General features: G+C 39.7%; 1 protein-coding gene across 1 annotated transcript in view; it reads right to left on the bottom strand.

Annotated features, from left to right (window-relative positions):
* Positions 1-11433, bottom strand: part of LOC112109443 (gamma-aminobutyric acid receptor subunit pi-like) — a 52768-nt gene extending 41335 nt beyond the window's left edge. Inside the window, exons 1-2 of the mRNA XM_024203962.1 lie at positions 11381-11433; positions 5558-5661 (exon numbers count right to left, since the gene is read on the bottom strand). Of these exons, the coding sequence (XP_024059730.1) occupies positions 5558-5661; positions 11381-11433 (157 nt within the window). The remainder of the gene's footprint in view (positions 1-5557; positions 5662-11380) is intronic.
* Positions 11434-23884: the final 12451 nt, after the last annotated feature.

Here is a 23884-nt window from a genome sequence, read left to right as displayed (position 1 = left end):
AAAAGCATTGCAGGAGCATAGTTAGGAAATGTGAACATTATTGTTATTGTTAATAATTTTAAAAAATGATATTACAGTAGCACCTTGTAGTGAGGTCGAATGGCCTTGGAGGGCAGAGCCTAGATCGCCCTGCCCCCCTCGCCGGAAGCACCAGAGCGTGGCCGGAAGTATAAAAGGCAGGCCCCGCAGCACAGTTGGGAAAGAGCCTGCGGAGGAGAAGGACGCTCTGCCCATTCTGCTGCGGCCCAGAGGGGAACCTATACCTGGCTGTTCCCGATCCCCAGGTGCTGACGAGGACCGGCCCAGAGTGCCTGCTGCCGTGTACCCTGAGGAGCCAGAGGAAGCCTGGAGGCTACAGGTACCAAACCCCGGGGAGGCAGGAAGTGGCCCAGGGACAGCCATGGAGCAGCCAGCTGCAGAGCCAGGTGTGACTTGGCGAGTTACGGCTGGATCCCCGCTGACGCAGGGGCAGCCAATCCTGCCCCTGCCAGGGCACTGGGCTGGGACGCGGTGGAGTAGTGTGGGTCCACGTCCCCCTGCCACCTCACCCCAGGGTGACTGACTCCCTGCACTGTGCAGGGAAGCTCTATTCCTGAGGAAGGAGCCTCCCTTACTAACTCACCCATAGACAGTTGTTTGCTGGCTGCCTGAGTCCCGCCCAGGCTAAAGCCAGCCAAAAGACTGTTGCTTGCTGGGAGCCTGAGCCTCTTCAAGCCCAGGACCCAGTTCCCCTAAAGACTGTTTTATTGCTGGCTGCCTGAGCCTCTTCAAGCGCAGGCCCCAGCCCACTGACAGACTGGCTGTTTGCTGGCTGCCTAAGCTCCGCCCAGGCCACGGCCTGCCCTGATAGACTTTGTTTAAGGGCTGACCGCTTGAACCACCCAAACCCAGGCTAAAGCCTGACAGTGACTATTGATCGCCCAGCCCTATTGTGGGCTCTTGGCTGTCCTGTGGACTCTGGTCCCGGCCAGACAGAACCAGCCTGAGTGGTCTCCCTCCGAGCGGGAGAGCAAGGGACCATTACACACCTTTTAGCAACCAGGTTGGTGCCCTGTTGTGTTAAATACTCTACAAACCTCTAGTAAATGAGAGGAGTGGATATGTACTTAAACAGATCTGATATAGACAAACCTAAAACCCCTTGAACAATTTTACATCTGCAAAAAGCTATGAGAGATTAGACTCTATTAACTACATGGATACTGCACCATACAAGAGGAATAAATTACCATTTTTCTATTGCTATAGAAGAATGTATCCAGGTTCACTGTATTCACAAGAATAAATATCTTCATAGTCTCTTCAATGGTGATTCTAGCTTGATTTTTTTTTAATTGAAAATAATTTCCAGTCATTTGTCTACCTCAGAATAAATGACACATGAAAAGGAACTGGCAAGATGGAGGCTTTGCTAAAACAAAAAATTATGCCTCCTTAAAATGTATCATTAATTAATGACAATGATACTTTTCTCTCCCTCTTGGCACAGCAATGGGGAATCCACAGTAACTGTCTGATGCCAACCTGTTAATAAATGATGTTCTCTTTTTGGGGTTAGAAATCCATTTGCTAAATATTAAAGAGAATTTAGTGTCAATTTTTTTTGATAGAGTGATACTAGTACGCAAGGATCACACTAAGAAACTTCATGTCCTGCCTGAAGCAAAACCTCAAAACCTCCGAGCTATTGGATTTCAAAATTCAGGATAAAATTGGTTCAATTTTTCACTAGATTAAATCATATTACTAGATCCCTTTATACCTAGTTAATACTAAACTCTAATCATTGTTGATGCCAGCAATCAGCTCATCTTAACAAGATCTAGTCATATGACAAATTAATTCCCTTTTGGGAGCATATTTTTTTCTGTAAACATCTTTACTGAGTATATAATTAATAGCAGATCAAATGGAGAGCAGATACAAACAAGAATATGCACACTGAAAACTGTGTGTGTTGTATTCCAATGTCCGTTTGTACAAGAAAATTAATGAAAACAGTTAGGAGATGATTTTATCAAATCTATGAACTCCTTGATAAAATGGATTATACAATCTGCAGAGTCTCCTGGGTAATGTAAGCAGCATTATGGCCCAGATTTTCAAATTCGCAAGCACACTTTTATGTGTATCCAACATACATATGTACAAATACTTGCTTGCGCTTCAGGGATTGTACAGGCATACTTTGGACTCATGCCAGTTTACATATATGCTTATGTGCATATGCATGTGGGTCTATATGTTGTACTTAGGACCAGATCCTCAGGTGGTATAAATCAACATAGCTTCATTGACTTCAGTGAAGCTACACCCATTTACAGCAAAACATCCATCTGCATTTGGTCAACCCTTTGTCATTTTCTGTATACAATTATTAAACAACTAAACAAGAAAAAAAAAGTTGAGGTACCCATAATAATAAGACCCTAGAAGAGGTTTATGTGACTACACTGATCCAGTGGCTTAACCCTGCATTTAGGGGTTGTGGACATAGTTGCAGCTCTGAATAAAGTCTGTTATACTTTAGGCTTGGCCTATACTTAAAAGGTAAGTCAGCATAGCTACATTGGTCATGAGTGTGGGGAAAAACAACAATAACAAAACCCACTAAGCTATGCCAGGAAAACCCCCCATGTAGATGCACCTATATCAAAGGAAGAGGGCTTCTGTTGACGTAGCTAATGTTACTCAGGGAAGTGGTGTTCCTGCGCTTACAGAAAAAATGTCTTTGTCACTGTAGGCTGTGTCTACATTAGAGAGCTATGCTGCTTCAATAACTTCCTTACTAAAAATCATCATTAGGTGCTACTGCTGCCCATAGGTTATTCTCACAAAAATACATAAAAATTTACATGGTGCCAAAACATTAATGCCACAGTCACCTACATTACTCCCTGTTAAATTTCTTCTCTCTCCCATCATGATTAATCCTGTTGTAAAAATTGCCACCTGTAAAATGCATTTCCTATGGTCTCACCCCACCTCTTTAGCAGACTTACTATAACACAACTGAGAGGTAAGAAGCTCTGGCCAAACTCCAGAAGCTGAGAGCCAGTGCTAAAATGTACTCACGTGTTAGGTCTTAACTAAAGTGATTTTGCTGAGGTGCTTTAGTATTGGACCTCAACAGATGTGCTTTGCTACTGCTCTGTGTCTGTCTCACTCAACCAAGGCACATTAACAAATGTGTACTAGAAGCAGACTAGAACTAAAGTCATTTTCTGCTGATCCAGCCACATATGTATGTAGTGGCCCCAGCAATTCTTATACCTAAAAATGGAAATCCTAATGGTAACCACTATTAACCTATCTCATTGTGTATTGTCCTAAATTAGATGGAATGTACTTAGCACTCCACATTTACTAAGGCCTTGGCTACACTTGCAAATTAGAGCGCATTAAATCAGCCCCGGGTGCCCTAACTCCTGAGGTGTCCACACTGGCAAGGCACTTAGAGCGCCTGGACTCTGCAGCTGGAGTGCTCCTGGTAATCCACCTCCACGAGAAACATAGAGCTTGCTGCACCCTGGCTGAAACTCCGGGGTGTCAGTGTGGCCGACGTGTTGCCTTACTGTGCTGTGATTGGCCTCTTGAAATGTCCCATAATCCCTTGATGTCAAGTGGCCACTCTGGTCATTGTTTTGAACTCGGCTGCAGGCGTGCAGCTATCCCCTTTCAAAGCTCCGTTTCTGACAGCCGGCATGCTTATCTGCTCTGGGACACAAAGCAAACCATCACTGTGGAATGCTGCTGCAGCAGAGACAGGCGTTTGTGCGTGTGTGTGAGAGAGAGGCGAGGGGTGGGGCTTATGTCGGGGTTTCCCCCTTCCCCTGCTGCTGTCTGAACTTACAAGACAGCATGCTGACACACTCTCTGCCCCCCAAAACACACTGTCTCTCCCCCCACATACACACAACAAACTCCCTGTCACACTCCACCCCCACCATTTGAAAAGCACGCTGCAGCTCCTTGCACACTGGGATAGCTACCACAATGCACTGCTCTCTGTGGCATTGCAAGAGCTGCTAATTTGGCCACGCCATTGCGCTTGCAGCTGACAGTGTGAAAACACGGCAGCACTTTCCCTGCTGCTGTCTCCAAGGGCTGGTTTAACTCCTGGCACTCTACATCTGCAAGTGTAATCATAGCCTAAAATAGTTTGTTATTTGCTAACAAAAGACTATCTCCCCCAACATACTACATAAACAAAAGCAGCTGTGTCAGCAGTTGGAACACTTAAAAAAAAGAGAGAAACAGATGTAGATATTTTATGCAATTTAAATACAATATAGTGATGGCTATTCATATTTTATAAAATTGCTCTAAAAATTACATGTGGCGTGACATGCTCTGGCTGGTAAACTGACGACTAGTCTCACCACATGTGTTCAAACATAACTGCATGATCTAAGAACCTCTTTAGCCAATGACTTTAAGTGATTACATAAAAGAAAATAATTTTGTCAGAGAGAATTAAGCTTCTGAACTCCTATCTTTAGAATTATTGCCTTCTTTCCCTTGGATTAATTTATTTTACAATGCCATACATGACCTGCATATGTTTTAAACTTTAAAACTAGAGAACTTCAGTTTCAGAGTCTGCATGTTATTCAAGGAAGACAGATTTTATACAATATGCTGATCCATGCAGGGGCCTGCACTGGGACTAGTGCTGTTCAACATATTCATAAATTATCTGGAAAAAGGGGTAAACAGTGAGGTGTCAAAATTTACAGATGATACAAATTTACTCAACAAAGTTAAGTCCAAAGCTGACTGCAAAATGTTACAAAGGGATCGCACAAAACTGGGTGACTTGGCAACAAAATGGCAGATGAAATTCAATGTTAAATGCAAAATAATGCTATTGGCAAAATATAATCCCAACTATATATACAAAATGATGGGGGTCTAAATTAGCTGTTACCCATCAAGAAAGAAATCTTGGAGTCATTTGCAGTATTCTGAAAGCACTATGCAAATTTATGCATCTTTCTCAGTGTGCTTGTACCATCCTGAACTGCGGAACACTCATTCTCCAGCTTCAGAACACTTAAAAATCATCTCCAGTCGTCAATGGGACAGATGCAACTGAATAATGTAGCTGTCCTTAACGTGCATCAAGACCATACCAGGGAACTAGATGTAAATAAGATTGGTGACAGTTATCCAGAAAGCTACAGTGAGATACCTAATGTCTTTAACCTGGGACGTTAGTGAAGACAGTTTGTAGGTGATTGCAATGATGTTAATATACTATTTATATAGTATGTTAATATATTATTCATAATAATGCAATTATCAATTAATTAGTAGTTCATAACAATTCAATCATTATTAAAATAGTAAAGATTCCAATGATAGACACATATTCAATAACTAGAATATGAAAGAAGTGTATAAATATGCTAAAAATAGCTTCCCCCCAAAACTGGCAGAGCCCCCCGTCCCCATTCCCAAACACACACACCTCTTCAAAAGCACCCACCAGCAAAAACAAAAGTCAGCGCCTATGTTACGGTGTAAACTTGTCCAAAACAACTTATATACTTACTATCAAAAAATGGACGCAGGTACTTGTTGTATCCCTTCATTATTTTCTGTATAGTTGGAGGAAGAATTTCACCTTTTCCTTCAGCTGTGGACATTTTCATTAACCTAAAGGAAAAGAAGAACATGGAGGAAGAATTTTATAGAGACAAAATTGAGTTTCCTGAAGCTGGTACTTGTGTCAGAGCCATAAAGGACTGCTTGCCATTAGATTTACATAACATGAAATGTTTGTGCTTTTGTATTTCATAAAGCACATATCTATAGAAAAATAATATCCTAGAGAATGTCAGACTTCATGAATCCTGTTCAATCCCTAATTTGCAGAAACTATCATTTTTAGCCTTAATTTTTTTTTAATTGCACTAATAACTGAACAGCTTGTGGAAACAACTCAGGTTTCTCTAGCACTGAATGTGTAAAACGTACAGTACCATATCTTTCCTGGTTTGTTTGTTTTTTGTTTCTTCATTTATAACAATGCTTCTTTTTATACAGTGAAATCCACTTAAAGTCCCCAGGGAAAAAAAGACAGTTTAAAAAAAAGGAATATTTTTATACACTAAATCTCTCAAAATCCTGCTTTTACTGCACCACATTTTAAAAGAGAGAGAGAAATAAACATGTTGGGTAAATAAAGTAGAATTACAGTGGACAGCTCCTATGTACACAAACTTGCTATGAGTACAATATAGGAAAGTAAAACAAAACTAGTGGTATAACAAGATTATTCAAGTGACCTAATAGTAGAGGTTTATGTAGAGATGGGGGTGGGAGTCCTGTGGATAGGATACAGGACTGGAAATCAGGAGACTGGTGTTTTATTCCCCACTCTGCTACTGTGTGACACTGGGCAAGTGTATTTCCTCTCACAATCTTTGCTGGGAGGTAGCTGTATTTCATTGTCAGTTGTAAAGTTCTTTTCCCTAGAATCACATAGACTATATGAATTCTCCTGTCTCTGGAAATTGATTTATTAGGCGGAGGTATTTCATTGATTTACTCCATTTTCTTTTAAGTATGCTCTTTTAACAATACTTGGCCACAATTAGATAGTCTGTTCACTATAAGATTAATGATCTTCTAAAGAAGAAAGAACCTTTAAATCAAGTGTATATTTTAAATATTAATGAAATGTAGGTATAATTAATTGCTGTATAAGTATCACCTTTTAATCTGTTACATGGAGGCCATGCTTGCTGCAGTTTTTCTGTCTCTCACCCAGGAACACATGATTACAGCTAAACAGTCAGTGAGTTGCATGAATTTAACCACACAGTTTTAATGGGCTGTGGATGAATATATTTCTTGTAGTTCTAAAAAAACCAGGGAAAATTGCCAGACAACATTCTTTTTCATCACATCACACAATATTGTTCTTCTGACCAATATATGATTACAGATTGTATTTCATTGGTCTGGAGTGTCAACTTTGTTATAATTTACATAAGCTGTTGCGTGGTGGGTATGTGCATTAAGTAACCGGTGTTTTGAAACAATTTCTTTCAATCACTTTAATTATCACCCAGCTCTATGCTATTCCAAGATAATTCTGGATTTATGTAATGAGCTTCTAGTGTGCAGCCTCATTCCTCTTGTTTTTGATTAAATAATAACTAAGGGTCCTGTTCAGTCCACAAGACCTCATAATCATTTGGGCATTAGGACAACCCATCGTATTCAGGTGGCTGGAGAAGGGTACATTACACTTCTTCCATACGCAGAGTAGCACTAACTCTTGCGTTTCCAAAACGCAAGTTAAATAAGGCCCTGATTCAGCAAGATATTTAAGCATTTAGCTAACTGTCCAACTTATGAGTTTAAAAATAGGCTCCTTGCTTAAGTACCATGTTGCCTTTGGGGCCAAAAATCTGAGCCTACCAAGCAGTCCTATTCTGTAATTGGGATGCTGTGTACTCCCTTCTTTAGCCCACCTCAAAAGGAGCAGGAGTAACTACTGCAATAGGGCATCTTGTATAGTTGTAACAAAGGGAATTGAAAAAAGCCAAGAACTTTTTCCTTATGCATCTCCGCCACATATGTACCGGAGCTTCCTTTGCTTTGGTACTTAATTTTTAAACATGTCTACACGCCTAAAGTGTCCTTTCATAGAATCATAGAATATCAGGGTTGGAAAGGACCTCAGAAGGTCATCGAGTCCAACCCCCTGCTCAAAGCAGGACCAATCCCCAGACAGATTTTTGCCCCAAATCCCTAAATGGCCCCCTCAAGGATTGAACTCACAACCTTGGATTTAGCAGGCCAATGCTCCAACCACTTGTTCCTAAATTTTCTTAAGGAATTTATCCAAAATGCATTAGCACTTATCCTAATACAAAATTACTTTGAAACAGCTGTCCCAGGCTACTGTCTAGAGAATGTGTTTTAGAAAAATTATGAATATGTATTTATCCAGTAGACTGGAATGCCTATTTGTTCTGGTCTGTCAGGTGTATAATGCATATTTTAAAACATTCTATATTTAACAAACCACAGAGGCTTCTACACAGCAAAACAATAATACTTTGAAATACATCAGCAATTGAAATGAAACTCTCTGATAGTCACTTCAGTCTATCAAGAATTTAATATGTATGTTAATTCTTTCCTTATTAAAAACCCAATGATGAAATATGGTAAATGCTCTCAAATCCAGGTGAAGACTGTTAACATTTCACAGAAGGTGGTTGGAACCTCTCAGGATCAATCCTTGAAAACCCAATCCAACAATCCTTCCTTAATCTTATAAAACTCTCATTGAAATCAATGGGATATTTCCTGAACAAAACCCACATGATCAGGCCCAATATATCTATCTAATCTGATTCATACATACCTTAAATCATTTTCTATATATTTTATTCCATTGGAAAATTATACAATAATTAAATTTAACATGAAGAACTGTAAGGTAAAATGTCAGTGGATTTTGTCATTTTGCTGCATATGCTATTGACCCTGCATTAATTCTAAAGTGACAAAGCTAATGGTTACAAATGCCCCAGTATACTCCTGTAACTTAGGTATTGAATGCTTTTACTCAATGTTTTATTTGATTTTTCTTTACAAAAATTGCTTCCTTGAAACTGGCTATACAGGTTGTCCATTGATTTCAATGGGAGTAAGCTATGCTTTGTGTTGTGACTGTAATATAAAATAATGGCAAGTCCCAGAAATGAAATGAGAAATGTCATTTGTAGATATTGAAATAGGATATATTGAAAATAACTGTTCACCAGTTATCCAGGTCCAACATTATTTGCAAGTAAATAGGTGAAGAAAACACAATTCAGAGAATATACATGGTAGGATGAAGAGGTTGTTGCTAGTCTATCCCTCAGAAGAGAGATCTATTCATTGTAAGATTGTTGGCTCAAAGTATCAACAGAATAAACTCAATGGCCAATTTATACCCTATCCATTTGCAAAAGAGTGTAAGGGTAGGAGTCTATCAAAATAATCAATTAATCTCCCAATTTCTTAAAGAGATCTCATCCATAAATACATGGTATTATGAAACAAAAAGGGAAATAGAAAGGAGTTCCTGATTAAGGTCCACAACATACTAATCTCAGAGAAAATATTTGATAATAAAATAGTAGGCATAATTAAGCAATTAAGCAGTATGGGTAAAATTTTCCATGCAACTGGCTCCAAAATAATCAAGATTCTGTATAGTGGGGTTCACTTAGGGGCCAGTAAGCATAGTTGGCAGGCCACAGAAACAGTCCCCAAAGCCCGTTGGCCACCCTCTCGGGCCTTACCCACAATCCAGATCCTTCCCCTGTGGATTCCTCTGTCTCAGAAGGGACTAACTGGATTCCTTCCTATAGACAACCTCTTCTTCACTCTTCCTGTGCTTGATTCCCTCCAAAAGGAAAAGTGGGATGTGATACCTACAGGGACGTGTTTGGGGGAGCTGTATGTGTGAAGGGCTGAAGGAGAAAACCTGAGAGTTTTAAACTCCCCTGGAGTTTCAGCAAAAGGGGGATATGAGGGTGGCAAGTCTAGTGCTGCCAAGAATCCAGTCCCAGCATAATGGGTTTGAGGAAATTGCTGTGGCTGGGTCTCTGACACAGGCTCAACCTGTCTGTCTTAGCTGGGACTGGGAGCCTGCTGTACTCTCCTCAGGGCCGGGGTGAAGGTCCTCTGCCTAGGAGTGCCCTTCACGACTTGCTCCTGCAGTCTTCTGCTTAGGGCAACCCTGGTGGTGGTGGTTGGTGCATGTGTACTTCCACAACTGACTGCAGTTTCCTTCCTTTTAAAGGCCTCCTCCCTATAATGCATGATTGACAGGGCCAGAGGGGTGGGGCTAGGCCTTCCACCCATGCCTCTCTGCCCCTTCCTCATCCGTGTGGGGTCTATACATCCTGTCACAATATATGTAAACTTTTCCCTCTTATTTTATCTTTTCATAGGGGAAGGATATGTTGCATAGACTTTGTGACACCCTGAAACCCCAATATTTACCACTGTTATGTAATTAGGATATGTTTTGTACAAAGTATGTCTTGTGAGGTATCATTCCAAAGGTCTTGATCTGTTAGACATTAACATCTTGTTGAATTGTACGTGTTATTGTCGAATGTGACGTTATGAAGTTTGGCTATGTATGTGTTACTGAAACATGTTGTGAGGTTAAAAGCACCCACAAGCAGCCTTTCAGGTACAACAGTATAAAGGCCAAACAATGTTAATGGCTTATTGAGGAAATGCACACAAGCACAAGGATTACCACAGGAACTGTGTACAATAGAAACCTCTCAGAGATAGCACTACATAATGGGAACTGTTTGATCCAGGCCACAGCAAAAGAGCTTTCCAGCAAGTGGAAAGAAGATATAAAAGTGGGACAATGACATCATCAGGGAACCTCACTCTGCCTGCAACAACACACCTGGAAACACCTGAGGGGCAAGGACTGAACAGTGGGAAGTGATGGTCCCAGGCTAGAAGGATCTTTAGCCTGTGGTATGAAAACGTGGGAAAGCCAAAGCAACTTGTGCCTTAAGAGTCTGCCAGCCTGTTTATCATTCAAAGGGAGAATTTGCTAATTTATATCCTACCTATCTAGTGTGTTAAGCTCAGTTTGCGTTTTTGGTTTATTTACTAGGTAATCTGCTTTGATCTGTTGGCTATCCCTTATAATCACTTAAAATCTACCTCTTGTACTTAATAAACTTGTTTTTGTTTTAAACCCAATTCATAATTGGGCAGGGGGGAGGGGCAAAAAGCTGTGCATATCACTCTCCACTTTAAGGGAGAGGGCAAATTTCAATTAGCTTACACTGTACAGTTCTCTGTGCAGTGCAAGATAATACAATTTTGGGTTTACTCTCCAGAGGGGAAGTGCACTTGAGTGCTGGGCAATTTCTTAGCTAAAATTCTTCCCATTCAGTACTAATTTCAGTTTCTGTGTCTTTCTGCAGCTGGATGTGTCCCTACCTGTGTGTGTGCTAGAGGAAGCTTGAGGGCGTGGCTGAGCAAGACAGGGTAAGGAAGCCCAGGCTGGCAGAACAGGCGGGCTAAGTGGTGTCCCAGTACATCAGGTGGCTCCCCAGAATGGGGGGCAACCTGTCACAGACCTCTTCAAAATTATTTTATTCTTTAATGTTCTTTAAAGAGTGCTTTTTGTCTTTTTTTTTGAAAAGTTACATCCTCGCAACCCTATTGATTTCAGTAGAACTGCATTCATGTTTAAAAGGTCAGACTCTCAGGTGCATTTGTTACTTGGGAAAAAATAATGTTCTAACTAGAATCTGTTTGGTGATACCCAACTATATTATGCACACATATCAAAGGGATAACAACAGTCTAGCTTTCTTACCTGCAAAACATCAGTAGAAACAGGGCTTTGGAACACCAGAAAAGAGTGCACATTGTCAGAGATGGCTTCAAGAGTTCTTGTATTTCCTAAAAGCAAACATGGGAAAGGTTTAGTAGTAAAGTATAATGATAAATATTTATTCTAAAAAAGGTTATAGTAGATCAAACTTCAAATCACATGAAGCTTTTTATATGGTAATGGTATACAGTAAAGCCATGCTAATTTATCCTGAACAAGTGTTGCCACATATTTATTAGCAAATATCTAAAACAAGTAAAAAGACCCACATTTTTTTTAAATTACAGTTTTGAAAGGGCAGCAGTATTTGATTTAACTCAGTAATAGATTGGCTCTCTAGCGAATTCAAGCTCTGTGTCCGTTTTGCGGACTAATAGTTTATTTATTTATTTATTTTATTTGTATTACTGTAGCACTTAGGAGTCCTAGTCATGAACCAGGACCCCACTGTGCTAGGTACTGTAAAAATACAGAACAAAATGACAGTCTCTGCCCCAATGGACTACAGAAGAGTACAAGGAAATAGTGAGACAATATTGGTCAGTATGATAGGCTGTTGTCACTGTACACCAGCAGCCTAACTTTTGTTGAATGTTTTGTGTGTCTCCTGTCAAAGAAGAGTTTTGAGGCGGGATTTGAAGTTGGATAATGAGGTAGCTTTGCAGATATTCCTGGGGAACAACTCCCAAGCATGTGAGGAGCAATGGAGAAAGGATGCAGGAGACTGGTATCATGGGGTGATCAGAAGTGAGCACCAATAGCTTGATAGAGAAAATAGGGTGGGACTGACCATGAAGGGCCTTGAAAGTGAATAAATGTATCTTATGTTTGATGTAATAGAGAACGGGGAGCTAGGAGAGGGATTCAAAGAGAAGGATAACCTCTCCAGATGGGCTAGGAAAATTTGCAGCAGCATTCTGAATGCATATGAGTGGGGCAAGACAGCATTTGTCAAGGCCAGAGAAAAGGATGTTGCCTATCATGCCTATCAAGACATGAGGTGACGAAAGCTTGGATGAGCATTTTAGCTGTGTGGATGGATAAGAAAGGCTGTATCTTAGAGAAGTTATAATGAGATATGGCCTGGATGTGACGCCTCAGAGAGAGATCTGAGTCAAAGATGACAGCCAAATTACGGGCCTGAGTGACAGGTAGGATGATGGTATTGTCCACAGTCATCAAGAAAGGAAGTAGCTGGGAGGGCTTGGTGGGGGAAGGACTTAGGAGCTCTGTTTAGTTTGAGCTGATGGCTACACATCCACAAGAACATGTCAGAGAGACAGGCTGAGATTGTAATTTGGACAGAGGAAAACAGGTCTGAAATGGAGAGGTAGTTCCGTGAGTCATCAGCATGGAGATTTGTGTTTTTAATGTTTTAACATTTAAATTTTATTATTTTTTGGAAAAGTGGCATTATACTTTAAAAATAACTGCATACTTTTGGTAAATTATAAACAACAAAAAGTTCAAGACAGTTTTATCCTATAGTATCACTACATGCACACCCACACTCACACCCACAACCCACAGGTGACTAATCTGTAATTTCTTTTGACTGTATTTTTCTCAAGTAGCAGTTTTAGGACCCATTGCTATCTAAGAATAAAATCCATGCTATATATGCTGTAGCTATATTTGTTACACATCCCTAGCAAGATTTTTGTTAATGGACAAAAGTTTAGATGGCAGTTGAAAAAAATGAAACTATGTTTTTCTACCTCTAGCCATAAATAATCCTTGAACTGAAAAAATAAAAACATTCACATTCATCAAAATGTGTCTGGTTGGGGGCAGGTGTTTTAGTTTTAATATGGAATTTTCTTGCTTTTGTCAGATTGATTCACAACCATAATGATAATTTTAAAACCGTTTGTAAGATCTATAATCCATTTCCTGACTTTAAGATAGAGAGTATATCATTCAAAATGATTTTGTGCAAAACCACACAATAGATCTGAAATTAACTATTGATCATCAAGTCCCTGATAGGAATAGTTTTGCAGGCATGCTTTAAAATATTAAGAAAATGTGTACCAGAGAAATATTAACAAAAATTCAGAACAAATGATTTATCTTGGATGTGGATGGGTAAAAGAAAGTTTTAATACAGAATCCATGTTAAATGCTATGAACAAAATATCACATCTGACATGATTTTCAGCTTTCAGGATGTATTTTGCAATAGCACAGGCTTTTGCACTTTGCAGGTTCGTGGAAAATGTAGTAATAACAAAGAATTTGTTCAGGCTTTGCACAGGTTTGTCCCCATCCTTCAACTGAGCAGAGTGTGAACTGCTAGCAACTTTTTTTACCCTAAGGTAACTTTTGTGTATATATATATATGGTATGATTGTATTGTTATTTGTTGAATTACCAGAATCTGAATGGTATGTTACTTCATTTGCCATATTAAAGAAGCAGTGAAGTGACAAGAGTAAAGGTAATGGTTATTACTGTCTCCAATAAAAAGGGGAAACTATTTCAGTATCTCCTTTAAAACAATTGAAGAATTCATTAACTATGGTCATTGAATATGGTAGGAGATATTGATATCAAGATAAATTATGTACTTACACACATTGTCCTCAGTGGAAAAACATGCATAAGACATTATGATGGCCTGTGTTAGGGGAATCTGGTTTAGTGCAAATGAGCAGATGGTGTTATCAGAACATTTCCCTCTGAATTTTGATTCAGTTTCACTCCTACTTCAAGTCACAGTATCAGTGTTGTGGTGATATTTTTTATTCTTCTTTTGGATGAATGCTTTCTGATTCTCCATGGTTCATCCTTTGAGCACACTTTCCTCATATATGAGAGTAATGCCTCCCTTATTTTTATTTTGAACTTTCGTTCCCAGGAAATTGTTTATTGTCTTTATAACAAGCTCACAAGCCTTCTTTTAAATGTAACCTTTGTGTTGTTGCTATGGGCTTGTGAACATGTTTTAAGAAACATGCAAGTGGAATAAGGGAGTTTGCAGACATTTCTGTGACTGTATTTCTGTCCTTGGATCATGTCCATTAGCATTTGAATCGGTTGCTGATCTTTTCTAAAGCAATCATCTTTACCTACAGATATTACTGAATTTCTAACGTAGAACTTTAAGGTTGAAAAGATCATTTAAACTTATTGTGACCAAAGGATCTCTTGATGCCATCTGGCAGAGGGTACCGGGATCCATAATTGTTACAGGGATCCCCTGGATCTGGTATTTACATTCTAATTCTCTAAAGAAGGTCATGTATGGTTTCTGCTGAAAGCTTGTGTCAAACTGATCACCATAATCTTTGTGAAGTGTATGTGCATATAATATGTAAGGAGAAATGTATATATTGGAAATTATGTTCCTAGGGCCTTCAGTTAAAGGCTGGTCATCCAGAGGTAGCATGCCTTCAGTGAAGTTACACCATACAGGAGATGGGATACATTTATATCCCTGGCTGACCATTGTGTATTGTGTGTCTTACAATGGGGATCTATTTACATACTGAATCAAATTCTAATGAAGAAATTGTGGGAACTTCAGAAGGAAAATTAAGAAGTAAAACAGGTGGGGTAGGGCCCTGTTTTAGAGATGAAGAACAAAGGACTGGTCTGGTATATCTTGGGGTGCAGAAAGATGCTTTGGCATCCTTTACTGAGGGAGACAAATTACCATCAGACTTGATGCCATGAAAGAAGAGTCTCAGCCATCCTGGTTAAAAAGTTCTCTAAGAAGGACTGCAGTATCTTACTAGACAAGAGAGCATCTTGTGAGTTGTGTTTAGGCTCTAGAATGCATGTTAGGATTTTATTTTATATGTAACTGTTTGTTTCCAATATTTCTGTTTGCTTTCATATGAATCTCTATTCCTTATTAAATAAATTTATACTTGATTTCTCCATAAATAAATCTAAGTGCTATGTATTAAGTGGAGCTGTGTTCTAAGGTATAACTAGTAAGCTGCAGAGCACTGTTCCTTCAGGAACTGCAGGTCTGGTAATTTCTCACACTAAGGGCCAGTGGTAGCAAGGTGCCTCACAACCATGAGTACTCCTGGGAAGTGTCACACCCATCGTGGAGCTCATTTAGCTCATCATGTTTTCTGTGCAAAAATTTAGGGTTAAATCCTGCTTGCGCTAGGCAGGTGTGTTAGTGGGAGAAGAAGGCATGCCATACCCCCCACAAAGCAGCCAGCCATGATTCTGCCCTCAGCACTAGTGACGAGGACTGGCTACTAATAGGCTGGTGCACCATACCTGGAAAGAGCTGTAGTCTGCCAGGTGGGGAATAGTATTGGCTAGCCATTCAGCATGTAAGTGGCTTTGAGTAGCGTGTGTTAGCCAGAACAACACACTGCTTCTTTTTTTTTTAATTAAAATAATTTAAGGGGCTTATCCTAAGCCATTTTACCCTGTGCCAGCAGGATGGCTCCTGCACAGGTACATCTCCCTTCTTCCTGCACTTCTTTGCCAGATGCTGCACACTAATAGGAGGATTTCCCTCTTAAATGTAGATTTCACTCCAGCCATAGTATTTAAAATGCCTTAAGCAGAATCTTGTAATAGTTTGCTTACAGATTCTGATGGAAATTCTCTTTCTATGAGCTTTGTAAAATATTTAACATATCCGATATATGACTGGCCATTTCAGTTTGACTGGAGTTAAAGTCTGGGCTGGGCTATTGTTCCTCTATTTGCCTGTGTCAGTGTTTTTTAAAGATTTCGTAAGATAATTGTAAATTGTAGTTTCTGTAACGGTTTCCACAGGAGTCAATAGATTCTGATCTCTGCCACGTGACAGAGGCATTGACCTATGTCACTCTGATTGTGATTGGGGCCAGGAAATAAAGTCCAGTTGCTTTCCAGCACTCCTGAGCACTCCCGTTTTATTATATGGTATCAGAAGAAAACTGAATCTTTCACAGAAATGGAGTAAGATAAATCTCCCAAACCCCTGAGTATAAAAGGGAACCAGGCAGAGAACTGGAGGAGATGGTTGCAGCATTTCTGAATTTTCCTGGAAGCAAGTGGTAATGCAGAGAAATCAGAGAGGGTGAAATCCCCCATACTGCTACAAGTGGCTTGTCCAGCTGTATTGGAGGTCTACAAGAAATTCCAGTGGAAGCGTGAAGGGGACTGCAAATTAGCAGGCAAAGGTCAGTATCCTTGTCATATAATAGTGGTTAATATGCCACAATTTCAGTGGCTATTATAATAATCTCTGAAACTACAAGTGATGTTACCCACAGGGTACTACATTCACTGTTCTGTACATGGCATAAGCTGGGCTTGCATTACTATGAAAATGACAATTGCATTTATTTGACTCTTGCATCCAGATTTTCTAAGTAGCCTTGGGTAGTTAGAAATTCAACCAAGAAGCCAATGAAGCATGACTAGTCCCACATTTTGTGAAGCCCTATGTACAGTAAGATGTATGGGTTCCTCTCCAGCTTTCACCCCTTCCTGTGACTGCCCAATCCCCAATGAACAACGCAAAGGGATGCCAAGCATCAGATATTGTGTGTGACAGTCACACTGTCACAAGCCCTATCACACCTGTCTGCATCTCAGCTGCCATCTCATGCATTCAACTAGACATTAGCAGTTCCTCTTCCCAGGTGGTGGGATGTGCTCTGGAATCAGGTTTTTGCTATCAAGTGATCTCTGTCTCTCCTCATTCTTCTCCCCCAGCTGGTATCAGACCCAGGGAGGAGGAAGTAGTGCCAGCAGCAGCACCTGGTAGTAAAAATGTGGGGGGGGGGGTGAAGGGATAGCAGAGTGCAGGAGACAAAATCAGTGTCAAGAGTGGGGAGGCTAATGGAGAGTGGGGCAGAATAAGGAAGGCTGCAACAGATTCCCTCATATTTCCAGCAACCCTGCAGTCCCCAGGATTCCACTAGTCCACCAACAATCATCCCGGCTCTCCTCCGTCCTGCCCAATCCCTATTCCCATACTAAGCCCCCTCCCAGCAGCTCCTGCTTCCCTTCATTAACCTCCCCATTGGCTTCTCTAGAACCCTGGGCTGCCTCTGGTTGCCCTTGCTTCTGAGTTATGTGAAAGATAGCTTCCTGACTCCCTATACTTACTGCTACTGCACAGGGAGACCCTGAGGGGGAAAATCAGAGACTTTTGCTCACTATCAAGAAAGGTCTCACATGAAGCTACACAAAATTAGACCACTATGCAACCCATACTCACTGATCTATATTTCACTCATTTTTATATAATTATGCAATATAATTAAATAGCTATCTTCTAACTTGACTGCCTGCACCCTCCCTAGTTCCTTCACTTGTTTGTGAACCCCTAGGAACCAGAAGGAAGATGAAAGGAGGGAAATGGGGGGCAGATAATTAAATGTATTTTCCATAAACTGCAGATAGGAAGGGCTGGAATGAAAACCAGCAAATTCTCTTGCCACTGTGGGGAATTTTTTTTTTTGAGTGGGGCAAATAGAGGAGAAGAAAGGAGAAAACCTGTCAGGCAGCTATACTCCAAGTCTGATTGACTGATTCAGTCTCTGAATACAAGCAATTGATGAAAGTGGACCAAAACACATCTGCATTCTGTTATTAGTTGCAGCTTATTCCCTCATTTGGCTGACAAGTTAGTTCTCGGCATGTCACTCAGGCTACTTCTAAGCTCTGGCAGCATTTGTGATTCTTGTCTGTAAAAGACATGCACCATGCAAAGGCTGCCGGGGCACACAAGAAAGTGCTATATAAGAGCTAAATATTAGTACTCCGAAGTCCAGAGAAAGTAGCTGATGCTTACCCTCGCTACTGAGACTGCCAACAAGGTGCCAAAGGTAGTGATATTTTTTAGGAATTAGACTAATACCATTAGCTGAGTTAGTTCTGTTCTTTAAAATATCTGGCATTTGCTTACAAAATTAAGCAATCGATTACTACATACACTCAGATGCACTTTTCTATTAAAAAAAAATCTAATATGGCATGTATGACGTTGCACAAAACTCCAACCAAATTTTACCAATTTTCTATTTATTTTAAAATGACTTTTTTTTAAATAATTTTTTATGCCCTTCTCATAAAACATTTTTCTTGACTGACATAATTCCCTCATCTTCCTGTCACAATTGTAGTAACCTTTTTATGCAGCTGGTAAATATTTTACTACTGTTTTCCTCAAAAATATTCTAGATATTTAAAAAGCTTTGTTGTGACGCAAACTTAGGGTTGCCATAAGCATAGCTTACCTAACACAACCTGACAAAAGCAGGGCAATGAAAGGTTAAACAATGTTATGATACATAAGCTCTGCTCATCTACCCACAGACAATCCTTAACATTATCACAACTGCCATATATCACAGACCAGACATCTCAACCTTATTTCTGCTCCCTTTAACCTGCTGTTGTACACACACCCATTTACCAAACTAACTTCTCCCAATAAAATTGTGGATGTTTGGTGTGGTAGGATAGGAGCGTTTGATTTCTTAAAGGTAGTGATGGAAGGCTGGATATTTAGGGGCCAGAGGAAAGGTCAAGGTGTGCCATCTGCGGTGTATTGTACAGTTAGGCTGTGTGCCTATGGATGGAGGAGAAGAGGATATATACTGGTAGCTGGCTTAACTTTTCATGCCCTTGCTTTTATGGGATTATGTCAGGTATGTTGTGTATCTAACAACCATAACTTCTTCACAATAAAGTTTTTTGTATATTAATTTCCTAGGGTTTTTTTTAAACGATTAAACAAGGGTGGTAGGTTATGCCAGTATTGCACATCAAACCTCTGTAGTATAACATCTGACAGAAAAGTATAGCAGCTGCTGGTGCATAAACTTTCAGCTATGATGAATAACAGATACAAATGAGATCCATTTCCCCCCCCCAAAAAACCCTACATATTACATCAGATCTACACAAGATACACTGGTGTCTCACATGTTGTGTAGAGAAACAATGTTTTTTAAAAGATATCGGTCAACAATGAAAGGTCAGACTGCTAAGAACAAAAATTGCAAGAGTTTCAAAGACTTCTTATTAAAAACTTATAAAGAGAAACTGGAAAAAACTGAATAGAAAATTCAAAGGTCATTGTGAAATTTCACATTGATAGGCCACCCATTTTTAGAGAAAAAACAGGAATACATCCATCGTTTAAAGTCCATTTTATAACACAACCCTAAATATGGTGTCACTACCAGGCAACACCATAAAATCTATTTATGTGTATTAAGTTGGAACATTACATATAAGTGCTAAGAATATGAAATGTATAACTGTCTCCTTAAAATCACCAATTGCATTGGATAAATAAGTATCTGCAGTTAGATACCTCAGTATTTGTAGTATTCAAGATATTTCCTATGATGTATCCATTTATTTTACGTCTATGTATGGAGGTCAAAATAGTCCCTACATGGGACTCAAGTGGTGCATGGCCCCTTGTGCTGATTTTCCATACTGGGATGAATTTTACCCATAGTGAAGAATATAGGCTGGGCCCAGGATATCCATGATTCACCAGGTTGCTACAGAATTCAGGAATCTTGCCACACAGTACATGAGGTCTTCAGTACAGGGAGCTACTAGCAAATACTGAGATAATCTTATCTTACATAAAAATTGCAAGCTTTTAAACACTTTTTACATGTCCATCTGTGCATTATCATGGGAGAGATGCTGTGAGCTTTAGTTTAACTACATAATGTTTTCTATCCCGATGCCCTGGTTATAGTTGCTCATAACTCTGAAATTTTCATTTTTCAGAATGAAGCTTGGAGTCTGCCCAAAGATGAAGTTTTTTGAAAAGATTGAGCAGAAATAGTTCAGCCATTTTTGCATATGGTGGGAATGGAAAAGAATATACATTTCTGATTATAAAAACCTCACTCCTACAGCTGGAATTAGAAATTTGAAAATTACCATGGAAACAACTGTATTTATGTCTTCAACTGTTTTGGCAAAACTTGTGATAATCGCACAGTGCTTATTTTTGCTAACACACAAAGCGTGTATTTTAAGAAGGTGAGATAGACATTCATACATGGCTAATTTAGTGCTCAAGAGAGTACTGATGTGCACTTAGACGGAAGTAGACTCCACTGGGGCACTAGGCTTGATCCCTGCAGACCTTTTAAGGTAGAAAGGGGTTAGGGAGAGCTACTGTGCTCTTTGGAAAATTTCTAGAAAGATGCCATGCCAGAACTTCAGCTTAGCTGCATAGTTGGGGAAGGAGTGAAGACTGTATTATAATACATAAGGTTTGTTTGGGTGCAACCCTAATATTGGCATTCCTGATTTTTGAGTTCTTAATCAAGCAGCCTAAATGTTTCCTTAACATAGGTTGGTTGGGTGGGTTTATCTTAATATTTAGGGGTTTTTTAAGCTAGCCTAAAATACTTATATAGATCTTAACTTTTCAGTTTATTTTAGATATCCTTTAAAGACTATAGACTTTAACATATTAGACTAAATAGTCTCTTGGTGACTTTTGTATATCATAAACATTAGTTCTGATTATGAACAGAGTGCTTGAATTTGACATGGCTCTGCTTCAGGCTGCAAAGTGTTTGAAACTAAAGAGGCAGTGTTGAGAGGATTGTGGAGTTACGTAATATGAAAGATTTATGAAAAGCAGCTTTTTTCATTTCCAGGCAGTGAGATGAAATTTCTTCCACAACATGAATAGTCTTGGGCACAAGTATCAACAAATTTTGAAATCCTGTTGGCCCTTTAGGCTTATGTTTTTTAAACATTATGCTATTTTAAATTGAAAAGTAAATACATTTGGATAATAAAAAAACCAGTATTCCAATTTTGTGAATGAAATCCTGGCCCCACTGAGGTCAAAGCTGTTTTGCCAAATGCAGCCAGGAGTTCACCCTGTGTAACAATGACTCATATTAACATATTCCAATTTCCCCATGGATAAACAGTTAACATGCCTCATCCCTGTATCGGCAAAACAGATGTTTGATGGCCTGAACCTAGGTGAAAGATTTGGACTTCCCAGCCTCACAGAAATGATTGTCATTTTGGATTATGCCAATCCTTCCAGTGCTGTCCTCAAAAGTAGACTCATAGTCCCTTCTGACCTTAAAGTCTATCATGATCATCTAGACTGACCTCCTGCACATTGCAGGCCATAAAACCTCACCTACCCACTCCTGTAATCAGGGTCAGCAGAAGCTTCCTATCAGTGGGGGGCCACCGGTGCCCGAATGAACCATGGCCCCACCCTCCGCACCACCCCTCCTCTCGCCCCGTGCCTCCCCTTTCTCCCAAGACCCCTGCCTCTCCCCCCCCCCACTCATCCTTATGGCTGGTTAAAAAGTGGGGGGGGGCATGGCCACCTGCCCCCCCTGTTCCGGCACCCCCTGCCTGTAATAGACTCCTAACCTTTGGTAAGATACTGAAGTCCTCAGATCATGATTTAAAGACTTCAAGTTACAGAGAATCCACCATTTATACTTGTTTAAACCTGCAAGTGACCCATGCCCCATGCTTCAGAGGAAGGCAAAAAAAAAACCCGGGTTTCTGCCAATCTGGCGGGGGGGGGGGGGGAATTTCCCGACCCCAAATATGGCATTCAGTTAGACCCTGAGCATGTGGCCAAGACCCAGCATCCAGACACCTGGGAAAGAATTCTCTGTAGTAACTCAGAGTCCTCCCCATCTGGTCTCCTGTCACCAGCCATTGGAGATATTTGCTGCTAGCAGTTGCAGATCAGCTACATGCCATTGTGAGCAGTCTCATCATACCACCCCCTCCATATATTTATCAAGTAGTACATAAAGGAGTAGGGTGTTCATACATTTCATTTCTATCTAATTGCTAAATACATCACATATTTTGAACCCAGGTTCACATTTGATTGACACTTAAATCATCTGGTGTTATGTCACTGCATACTGTACATTGTTAACTTCATAAATGCTAAGGTTCTAAAATATGTAAAATTAATTAATCTTACCCCATACTATGGGATATTTTCTCCTGTATTTGTTATTATGCTTTTCTATTTTGAGTCTTTATCTGAAATTGTAAAAAAAAATCCAACACATTTGGTCCATAGCAAGTTGACAGGCTGCAATATTCTAATGTGTTCCATAACTGATTGGCCAATGCAATGATTTATCTTCTGGATACATTAAGTATTAGAGATGATATTTCTAGGAAGTAATATATGGGATTCCAACCTCCTTACTTGTATTGTTTTATGTGCATGTATACAGTTCATTTCCATGTTAATGGGAGGGGGAGGAGTGTTGTAAATAGCAAAATGGAGTAATTCAGTGCTGTCATATTCTAAATAGTGTGCGCTAAATTCTGCCCACAGGCAACTTCCATGGAAATCAATGGCAGTTGCCTATGCTGACCTTTAAACTAGCCAGTTTTAAACTAGCCACAGCAACACATGCTTCAGTGTGAGCTAGCCCCCGCAAGTAATTTCTAAGGGTTCCAGGCAGACTTGTATGTTGGAGCGCATGTGCTGCAACTTCACTTCTCCGAGACCAGAGATACCCAAATTTTAATCTAGCTATGTCTTCTTGACACCCTGTGATTGCAGTATAGACTTACACTAAAATAGATATTGGGCCCGTATATTTTTCCCTTGTACATGTCATTGTTCTTTTTTTTTTTCTTCTAAAAATCAATAAAGGTGAAAGTGACACATTAAATTTAATTCAGAATCAGAATACGGTACACATTTTTGTCAAATATTCATTTTTAATTTTAAATGGATTCAGACATCTTTTGTGTTTACCTTCCAGGAATAGTTCAGGAAATAAGTTTACTGGCAGAATGTTTGCTGGAACAGCAAATTTTAATCAAATATTTTAGGACATTCATGGAAAGTGAATTTCACATTTGTAATCACTAGTACTTGAGATGGAAACCCAAAAAGAGTTACTCTTATGAAATTAGGGGCAGAAAAATGTCAGGTGACACATGTCCTATCAGAATAACTCCACGTGTGAATGTCAAAAGTGCACAATGAACTGCTTTCTAATAATCTATGGTGGTAGATTGTTATTCACAGAATAGATTCACATTAATTATTTACCCAAAAGTCCAGTACATAGAATCATAGTTCTCAAGACCCATTTCTCCCATGATGCCTACTGGTAATTATCCATTTAATTAAGGGTTGGTTGGTTGGCTCTCTTATATTTAGTTGATTTTTCATTTCATTATTTTTGTTTGTTTTTAAATATAGTGTATTTAAATATGTATTTAATGCAGGCATAACTAGATATTTTACATATTTTAATTATATCCCTAACCTCCATCCTGCCTGTTGTTCTTTAAGACCCAGTTCTGCTATCCATGCAGTTGGACCCCTATGTGACTTCTGTGCTGGTGGAAGGGTCCACCATTACAAACTGCAGGATTGGCCTTTAGATGGAAATCTCTTTGGGCCATTGACTGTGGCTTTCAATGCTTCTACAGCACATAGCACAATAGGGCCAAAATCCTGACTGGGGCATCTGAGCACTATCAAACTAGAAATAATTAATAATA

This window comes from Terrapene carolina, unplaced genomic scaffold (assembly GCF_002925995.2).
Source record: "Terrapene carolina triunguis isolate 2854851 unplaced genomic scaffold, T_m_triunguis-2.0 Scaffold95, whole genome shotgun sequence".
Lineage (NCBI taxonomy): Eukaryota > Metazoa > Chordata > Testudines > Emydidae > Terrapene > Terrapene triunguis.
This window is presented reverse-complemented; position numbering and strand designations above follow the sequence as displayed.